The sequence below is a fragment of the Bactrocera tryoni genome, chromosome 2 (assembly GCF_016617805.1).
Source record: "Bactrocera tryoni isolate S06 chromosome 2, CSIRO_BtryS06_freeze2, whole genome shotgun sequence".
Classification (NCBI taxonomy): domain Eukaryota; kingdom Metazoa; phylum Arthropoda; class Insecta; order Diptera; family Tephritidae; genus Bactrocera; species Bactrocera tryoni.
In genome coordinates this window covers 33187534-33198159 of record NC_052500.1, presented here as the reverse complement: position 1 = coordinate 33198159, position 10626 = coordinate 33187534, and the positions used below count along the sequence as shown (strand labels likewise).

Below are 10626 nucleotides of genomic sequence, written 5' to 3'. Positions count from 1 at the left end.
ATTTTAATTTCCGTTTTATAAACCGTCATCCGCCCTTGAAACTACCACGTAATTTTAGTGATAAAAAATGTATATTCTTCAGATATCAATTACACCTCCAGTTCATCTCTGACCTCTGTAATCGCAGTCATACAAGTGGGTCTAACATCCCATAAAACGAGCTGGTTAAAATACAACAAATATATCAGTAGCCACATAAATGACGATTACATAATAATTGAATTAATTGTTAAAACAACTATAGCCGCTATCACCAAGCAAAAACAATAAGCCGCGTGTCCTAATAGAGAAGCTTGCAACTAAAAGAGGCAAGCAAATCGTTCTCCTTTTACTCAGCTGCAATGGCTGTTAGTAAACTAGTATAAAAAGAAATTGGAACCAAATACAACAAACAAGCAAAACTTCCTTTGAAAAACCCACAAACACATTAAGCCGCCGGTAGATTTCACCATCCCCATAAGAGAAGTGAATAGTAATTAAGCTCGAAGTGAAGAGAGGAGTGCAATTTGCTTTGCAAACCACCTAGAAAAGGTATTTTAGTATAATGACCAATTCATTTTAGCAGAAATGTTCGATGTACACATTTGTATGAGTACGTTGATTTAAAAAGTTTTCGACGCAAAGCTAAGCAAAATGTTGGGAACTCTAATCTTTTTAAGCTTCGCCAAGCAACAGTCACCATTTTTAGTAGAGAAAAACACCGAAAGCATAGCGTTCATTGTGGCATATCCTTTGTTTCTTCGCTTTGTTGGGCCTTAATTGTCCTAGAAACAACTTTAAGCTGCCAACATTGCCGCCCGACTATGAAAACAAGTCGTTATTTTCTATTTGGACTTAAATTTTTAAAAATAACAATATTATAAAAGACATAAATCCAAAAAAGTCATCAGGACGCTATAGAATTATCCTCGTTTAGATCGGTAAGCCTTAGTTCTTCGCCCATAATTCTGGCCGTTTCAAGCTAATAGCTTATCTTCTTCTCTTTATTGGCCTAGACACCGCTTACGCAATTATAGCCGAGTTAACAACTGCGCGCTCGTTTCTTCTTTTCGCTAGGGAGGGGAGGTCTTCCTCTTCCTCTGCTTACTGCGTCCAATACTTTCAGAGCTGGAGTGTTTTCGTCCATTCGGACAACATAACCTAGCCAACGTAGGCGGTGTCTTTTAATTCGCTGAAATATGTCAATGTCGTCATAAATCTCATACAGCTCATCGTTCCATCGAATGCGATATTCGCCGTGGCCAACGTGCAAAGGACCACAAATCTTTCGCAGAACTTTTCTCTCAAAATCTGGCAACGTTGACTCATCAGTTCTTGTCATCGTCCAAGCCTCTGCACCATATAGCAGGACGAAGCGAATTATAGAGTTTGGTTTTTGTTCGTCGAGAGAGGAGCTAATAGCTTATAGTTCTTATATAATAGCTCACTACACCACCATAAACACCACTCCTTACTTTTTGATCACATTAGTTAATCTTTCAATCATCAAGGTAGCATGAGGAGCATAAATTTGATATATCTCGAATAATCTGGATAAGTGGGATTTAACTGACTACAAAACCAAGTGGGGTATAATCTCGCGACTTAGCGATAGACAGTAGTTTATGTGTTGGAACTCAAGGAGTGCTGCGTGTTTTATACTGTAGCATCGGTTGTTTGATACAAGATGTCCTAAAGAGAGAGAGAGAGAGAGAGGAGAGAAAATAGGCTTTTAACGCTTTCCCCTACGAAATGTAGGCACGCGCTGGCCTCGTGATAAACTTTTACCTTTGGTATAATAAACAAGAAATAACAGAAGTTTACAATAAAAAAAAGATTTAAATTTAAGAACTTGATTTTAATCGTTCAGTTTGTATGGGAGCTATATGCTATAGTAGTACGGTCTGAAAAATATATTCTATGCCAAATTTCCTAAAATTTTCCCGTTTTCCATAAAGGGAAGTTGCATTACGTGTACTCGTATATTTTCCAATATTGGCGGTTCCGACAAATGAGCAGCTTCTTGGAAATTCAAAATTTTAGTGCGGTACAGTGACAAATCTTTCCTTCTGGGCTTTACAAACATCGTGGCAAAAATTACACCTTAATACACACCTTAATACATTGAAAGAAATGTTCAACTCATGAACAGTAATAAGACTCAAAGGGGTTATAGCCAAGGTAGATCAGTGAAACATAAATGGAATTCGTAAATTATTTTAAAGTATGAATTTTATTTAAAAATTTTACATATGCAAAACAAGACAATTGCAACAAATTAGTAAAATCTGCGCTTCTTTTAAATCAAGTCAGTTCGCAGACAGTGTGTAACTATGCATTTAGGTATTTATGTTTATATAATTGTTGAAAAGCGGTCATATGAAACGTACCACTATCTACATAGTAATATAGGTTTTGCAAAGTACTAATTTTGGTCAGCAATACAAATATGTTTATTGAACAAATAATTCTCATTAAAAAAGGCATTACACTATACAAGTGTGTTCACACATTTACATTTAAAAGGCAAAATACATATCTACTAATTTTATATTTGAGTACTATGCATTATAAGTATTTTTAATAATTTCAAAGAAAACACGCTTTAGTTTTGTTCTTTTTATTTTTCTTCTCCTTCTTTTTTGTTCAATGTGATTAACCATTAAATATTTAGTGTTGATGACTGACGGACGCAAAGCGTTCACATATTATTATATTTTGTTTTTGTAATTTTTATTTTAATTATTTTTAGAAATTGATTTTTCATATGCGCTTGCCTTTTGATACATACTGTATGAGTGCGTGTTTAATACTTTACTATGAATATTACATGTAAAAGATTTAGATTTACCGTTGTTTATCCAAAAACTGCAGAAATAAAAACGAAATGACACTTGGACATTCGAAATATTTGCTGTTTATTTTATACTCATTTGAATTCGTTAAATTCTAAGTTGTTACTTTTGTTATTTTAATCGTAATTTAACAACATAATCAAGAAGTAAGTGGTTTTGCTAATCATCTTCTTTACTTAATGTTTTGTTCATAGGTCTAAAATAGCAAACAATCGTGCCCGCTGTTTATATTTCACACTAGCAGAATTTCGCTTACATTTCTTTTTGTTTTGTTTTTCTTGGTGAATTGTTCGACTAAATCTTAACTTGTAACAAAGGACTTGAGAAATATAAATACCCTTTCTCCGCTATAACTACGTTTAAACGAAAACAGTCCGTTAACATAATAGTTAAATTAATAGGCATTGTTGATCAATATTTGTTGTTGTTTAGTTTTTCTTGCATTTAACAGTTTATATAAAATATATCATTTTAAAATCGATTTACATGCAATCAAAAATATAATCATTATTATAAAAAAACCTATTGATGATATAACAAGTTGTTTCCGAATATATTGTGTAGCTAGTTACAATTGTGTAGCAGTTATTATATAATATATAATTATAAAACGGTAGCAAATAAAACGAAATTTTACGCATTGTAATCAATGTAATTCAATACAAATAAAACGAATAATTTCCCGCTGAAAATATAAAACAAAGCTCTCGTTTTCTCGTTTTCTGTGCATACAATTTATAGTATTTTTTAGTATATATATATACATATATATTTGTATATATATTTTGGGTTTTTTGATTTGTTTTTCTTTTTTAACTGAAATGTGAATTTTTATCGTTTTCTGCTTTAAGATTTTCGTTTTTCATTATTATTTGTGTGTGTTTGTTTTAATTTAATCATATTTTGTTATTGTTGTTATAGACTGTGAATGCATTAATTTTAATTATTCTCTACTTTGTCGGCGTTCACACATCTTCTCTGCTTGCTTGTAGAATTTTCATAATGAGTTCTTATTGTTGTTTTGCTGTATGTATATATTGTGTGAGTGTGTGTGTATGCGCCGCCATCTATTTAAAGTTCTTAAGTTGTTGCTTCTTAAGTTTTAGTAATTGCATTGACAATATTAAAATTGCTGCTGCTAATATTTCGCAAATTTATGCGCTTTACTTGTCCTTGTCTGATTCAGCAGCAATTGGTTTCTTGCCAATTGGAATGGCGGCCTTAATTCTGTAAAGTTGTGGTAAAGTTAGAGAAATTAGTTTATTTCAGAATACTTGCTAAGGAGCTTAGACTTACTTGTCTGTGATTTCTGTCAATTTGCTTCGTACCAAATCCAAGTATGTGTCGATTGATTGTTTGTTGTTTTCGTACACCTTTGGCAAGGTGAAGAGAGAAACGAAGGCTGTTTGTGGATAAGAAAATCATTACTATATGAAAGCAGGTGGCGCGCGGCAAGTGCATAGTTACCTAAGATGACCAGAGTCATGCCGTTGAACCAACCGCCAATGTAAGTCAAAACCCACAGAATAACACCGAATTTAATTGAGTCAACCAAATCTTCCACGAGGAAAAGTCGTCGCAATTCAGCAACGAAACCATTCACATGTGCAACAGCGACGCCGGCAATATTTTGGACCTTCTCTTGCGACAGAGTCAAATCGATGTCGAGGTATTCTCTGTAAAAACAATAGTGGCAACACATTTTTTATTAATAGAAAATTAATGAATAAAAAAACTTATATTTAAATCTGTCAGCTATAACAAAGAAACCAAGAGAGTGAAGATGAATGATTATAGTCCGCTCCACGCCAGTTGGGTAAACATAATTAGAACGGACTCGGAACTCGGTAAATACGGCACTAATCTTCAAAATTACTGTTTTTTGCCACAAAACCGTTAACAATATAAAACAAGAAGTCGTAGTTGAACACCAATCCTGAAGAAAAACTAGGTCATCCGTGAACTACATTCAAAACAAAAGCTATAAGCTGAGTAGACTCGTAGTTCGATTTATTTCGCTTGATTTAAGCAAACTTGTCGTCGTTTCTCATATTATTGGTACATTAGCGATTTATATACGAGTATATTTGGGTAAAGATTGTCAGTATTATTCTCCCCAAAACTATTTGTAGAATATTGTATTTTTAACAATGCCAAGTTAAGGACAAGTTTTTGTGAAGTCAGAAAACTCTTGTAGTTAGTTCTCATGTATCGATAAATAGACTTGAACATATCATAAATCCGCTTAGGAGTTTTATTTACGCGTATGTGGTCGGTAGTTCAGCTGGATAACTAAGGGCGTGAGAATTCAGTCGCAAAGGCGAGACAATCAGGAATCAAATAGGGATAATTTCACCACGACTTATTTCACACAAAACCAACTTAGAAAAATGCGAGTCTTGTTAATATAGAAGGGCTCGTTAGGCCTCTTGCACACGTTCTATTAGTTAACGAGCGTTCAGCCAGCTCACATGAAGACAGCGGAAATCCGAGCTGTTGATATTCTTTATTTTCAAGTTCATTCTGTTGATGTCAGGCGTTCATATTAGTTTTATTATGTAGGAGTTCGAAGCCACTGAGAGTGACTCTGAGGCAAGGGCTGTATCGACAAATAGCTATCGGAGTTGATGCTCCTTTCTCTAAAGAAGTCTGGGCATAAGATGTACTATCACCTGCAGTGGTTAGGAATTCTGAACTTAGAGTGGATGAACAGTTTCCGACAACATAAACGAATAAATTGTACAATCATTAAATGGTTCTATCAAATACTCAACATTTTTTACTTACTTGAAGGGATGTCCCTCTGGTGTCTTCTGTATGGCCTGCAAAACAGATTTGTAAATCCTGAACGCCACTGTACCAGCTAATGTTAGCAATGACAGGTAGGCGAAAACGCTAATGACGGAGAAGCATGAGATGGCGAGCAGGGTGACAAGACCAGCACCGAAGGTAATGCCAGATTTCTTAACATCTCGCCAGTAGATCAGGGATTCCACTGTAATTAGCAAGAAAAATCATTGATAAATAATATGAAATTAGAAGCGATTTTTGTTTAATTATTTTTGCAACTTGAATTCTTTGTGAAATAATAGAGATAATTGGAGCAGAGATTAGACCAATAATTTTTCATACAATTAGTTTCTAACAGAGAGTATAATTATGTTTGCAGATACATTCAAAAGTTTTAAGAGATTTTAAACAATTTTATATATGTATGTATGTATATAGTGTATCGAAGTTATCAGAAAAACATCACTATTTTATTTTCACAAATTCATAAATTGTTGAGAGAAACAAATCACACACCTCTAAATATATATGTATGTATGCAAGAATGTATAAACAACAAAGAATTTATAATTAAAGAAACGCGATGAAAAGTTTCTAAAAATTATAATCGCCACACGTTGCCAAAATAAACATTTGTATGTTCGTATATAAATGCTGAAGATATACGAATATACATATACATATTGACGTATGCATATGCTTCGAGTTTGGTTGTGTCTCGAGTAAAAAACCACATACACATGCACACATACATACTATGTACATAAGATACACGCACACTGTGGGGCACAGCAACATCAGTCAGCAGATGAAATCTTCGAATAAAAATATCCTAAGTAGAATGCGAGTAATTATGCAATAAGATTTTCGCATAATTTCCCACAAATAACATATATTTTGCATTTCACTTGTTTCTTCTAATTGCACTTGCACTTTATTGAATTGGCAACCGCATCGAGACAAACACTAGCATATAGAAGCAATCACAAAAAATATATACATATATAATATATAAAGTTCACTAACGAAAAGTGGACATAAGAAGAGCAAACAATAAATGACTGCAACAAGGACGAAAATAAATTATTTTTATTGTAATTACATTTGGACATTTTGACGCCTGTAATACGTTGAGAATTCCGGAGGGTACACCTTCAAGTTGTTCGTTAAACTATTTTAGTTCTTTATTTTAGACGAAAAAAAATAAAGAAAAAATAGAGAGCGTGCAAGAGCTGAAAACGCGCCGATACTAAGTAAAGCACTAAGCAAACAAATTATACAAACTTTTGTGCGGCATTAAATGTGGCGGAAATGTAGCAAAACGCTTTACTGCTTTACTAGTCGCTTGGCAGAAGGCTTTTTTCATACGGTGTATATAAGAGAGCGTCTAGAGTATTCACATTTCTCATTTTTGTTCAAATGAAATAGCTGAAAGTATCTAGGCAATTGTTTTTGGCAGTCAGTAAAAATGGTGGGTGGCGGGCTGTGCATTGTATTAGCCGCAGTGTGAGCGGCACGAAAGAGAGGAAGTGGCAAAAATCAAAAGAACTGGCAATGGCAATATTCTTTTGCTGCGGAAATATTTTATTATTAAAATAAATAATTATAACTCTGAATTGTTTTGCAGGGGGTTGGAGAGGGTGTTTGGAGGACAGCAAATGGTCGCTGAAAGCAAAAGTGTGGGCGGCAGCAGCGGTGGGCGGTCGACAAGAAACCACAAATATTTGATCACTCACATTGAGCATTACTGATCCGATTGGCCGGCAAGCAGTCGTGTAACAATCGAATTATTTTGGCTAAAAGCAATTAAGATGGCAAAGAGAATGTGGAAATGAAGTAAAGAAGATGAAGGAAATGAGGCTTACTGCAAAATAATAATTACTTATTCCGATTACTTTTTTGTGATTCCGGCGCTAAAACTTATAAATAATACACTTTTATACAAAATAATAAGAATGAGTGGAATAAAATTACACCCTCAGTCTCTATTCCACCATACAAAAACGAAAAATTAAAAATAAAAAAATCAATAAATATGTATGCAGATACAATAACACCTTAGGCTGTATTCACACACGGATTTTCTTGTCGCAGATTATCTCTTTTGGTGTAGCTCATTGCGTTCCCACGAGCGACACGAGTTCGACAATTTTAGCCTAACATATTTCTGCATTCCCATCCATATCACATTCTCAAATTCTCGTACGGTTCATGTACGCGATGCACAAAAAAGGTTTTGACTGACTGTACTTTTAACATTATTCTAAAATATTTTTATTATATTTTGCATATTTGCAGAAAAACATTACAAGATAATATAATTTAAATTAGCGAATATATTGTAAATATTCATTTGAAACCGAGTGCAATTGCAACCATGGAAAGAACTTCAAAATGAAAAGAAGCATTAGCGACACATTCCCGCAATAGTCGGTTCTACTTTACCGGAATTGACCAGCATTTTATCAGGCTAAGGGCTGTTATATTGGCGAACTAACCCTCTTTGGATTGATAGGAAAGAAAAAAAGCAAGAGCGCCACAATTCCTTCGCTTTTTCTCGTGCTCCACTGGCCGAACAAGAAGTCGCTTTGGGCGACAAAAGAGTTCGTGTGTGAACCGGTGCCCATAGTTGTGTGTTGTTCAAATAAAGTCGTTGGTGTAAATATCAAACTTTAATAAATTATAATTCATCAATAAACAAAAGTGCATGTCATTGTTGATTCAATGAGAAATAATGAACAATATACATATGTATGTATGTATATACATATATTATATTTAATTTTAAGAACAATATCAACTCATATTTAATGATGACCGCAATCGCCATACAAGCATGCATATATACATACATATTTATATACTTATGTATATGTAAATATATCAAAGAAATGAGATACTCTTATGTTTATGGCGATATGGCTTCAAGTGTGCAGATCCCTGAACAAATAAGCCAGATTTATTTTTTTTAGATTCAAATGTATCACAATGCTAAAATGTTGTATATAAAAGCGAAACTAAAATTAAACTAGAACTTGTCACTTCTAAAATTAATAAGACAAAGCTTTTACTGTCTGCCAGTTTTAAGGAATTCGGTGGTGGGATTACTGGTATCAGTTACAGGTTTCACACTGGTATTTTTTACTTTTGAATAAAAAAAATGCTATTAGAAAGTTTATGCATACATTTCCACACATACATACATATGTATATATGTATGTATATGTTTACGAAAAATGGAACATGAAACGAATTTTGCTAATTGGAAAATCAAGCATAATTCATTATTTTAAGTAGTATTTCGAAGACCTTGAATAAGTCATTTATTTAACATGTTTTTCGTAAAGATTTAGATTTGAAACTTGAAATTACAAACACGTGTTTGCTAAAAATATGTATCCAAATATATAGTGCTAAGGATTCACAGATTGCACTTTAGTAATTCAAAAAATTTATTTTTTATTTTACCAACAAAAAAATATACACAATTTCTAAGATTTTCTAAAGATTCAAACTTTCAAATTTAACTGTTTAGATTTATTTAATTTGTAAAGCCCGTCAGCAAAAATTATAAGTGGAAGTCATCAAAGTCAATGATCCTCCTTTTAGGGACAATTGGATCTTGAGGACCCGGTAGTACTTTTTAAAAGAGTTTATTTGCAAATTATTGTTATTTTATTTTGAGAATTCTATTGGTAAAAATTATTGACACATATTTACAAAGTATGAAACATGATTATTTAGTGAAAGGGTGTCTTGAACTATTTTTCCATTACCGCATTTTACAATATCTGTTAGATCTTTTAGTACAAATTACTCATTAAATCGAATTTCATAAAAAACGTTGTCATATACTTACATACAATTGCGGAAAATATACGCACAATTGGTTTTCATTTTTAACAAACTTTAAATAAGGAACAATAAAAGTCTGGATTCCAAACAATATTTATTTATTCAAATACTCTCAGTAGAGCAACTATTCGAATAGTCGTAACATTCATACAAACGGTTACAAACCGGATTCAAATAATCGGTTTTCAGGTTATTCGAATAATTTTAGGAGAAGAACATTATAAACGAACTTAAGCAATGACTAAACTTTCCAAATTGTTTGTTGATAAGTAATGTGAAACGTTTTGTATTTGCAACAAAGTAAAGTTAACTTTTATTATTGAAAAAGTAAATAGTTTTTAAAAAGCATTAGCAGGCGAAGATAAGGTAAATAAATTATAAAGGGTGTGAAAGCAGTAATTGTCGGGTATTTGCACATGACTATTGCATCTATTTTTTAGCAAGAGACTGCCATAAGAATGGTCAACGAATTTTCACTGAAGTCAGGTAAAGAAACTGATGATGCCTCAGCTGTCAAAAATCAGCTTAATTTCGTTTTTTATTGTTTTCAGAGAGATTTTTGTTGTGGTTGTTTTGAATTTGTTCATGTTTATGTCCCTATTAGCAATACTGTAGTCCCCGTATGGCGCATTAAGTAGTATCTCCTTGTGCAAATTGCCGGTTCTGCACCAGGGAGCCATCACATCGCCTCATTAGCACCTGGCAGTACATTGGTGCTTATCAATATCCTGGGGCTAAGTGGGTGGTTGTGGCTTAGGAGAGGATAGAATAGACCTTAGGTCGCGTTGTAATCCTCACATATGTATTTATCTTATCTTTATAAATTCATTCAACTCTTGTTGGTGCACCCTTTAATTTGAAAATATCATTTACTAAGTTTCTAACCACGAAGTTTCGTCTACTTAATAATTTTAAGATTGGATCCTGAAAAATCATCAATATATATACATACATATTTATTTATAGTATTTTTCGGTCTATTTCGTTAATTAGTGACGGGAAGACCTTTCTTCATATTGAGCTTTTTGTATTCTTAGTCGAAACAGTTTATTTCATTTTTTTTTTTTATAAAAATAACAAGCTATAATATTAGGGAATAACAAAACACAAGTTTGGAAAACTTAATAATTTTCTGTTAGTTGGCAAC

At 33.1% G+C, this 10626-nt stretch overlaps 1 protein-coding gene across 8 annotated transcripts in view; it reads right to left on the bottom strand.

Moving 5' to 3' along the window:
- Positions 1-3749: 3749 nt before the first annotated feature.
- Positions 3750-10626, bottom strand: part of LOC120767339 (reticulon-1-A) — a 33520-nt gene continuing 26643 nt past the window's right edge. For 7 of the 8 annotated variants that reach the window (XM_040093282.1, XM_040093283.1, XM_040093285.1 and 4 more), the window contains 4 exons: positions 5622-5829; positions 4302-4510; positions 4131-4236; positions 3750-4061 (listed from right to left, as the gene is read on the bottom strand). In XM_040093282.1, coding sequence (XP_039949216.1) covers positions 3998-4061; positions 4131-4236; positions 4302-4510; positions 5622-5829 — 587 coding nt within the window. In that variant the 3' untranslated portion in view covers positions 3750-3997. Of the gene's footprint in view, positions 4062-4130; positions 4237-4301; positions 4511-5621; positions 5830-6726; positions 6814-10626 lie in introns of those variants that run through there. The other variant, XM_040093290.1, reaches the window with a different exon arrangement.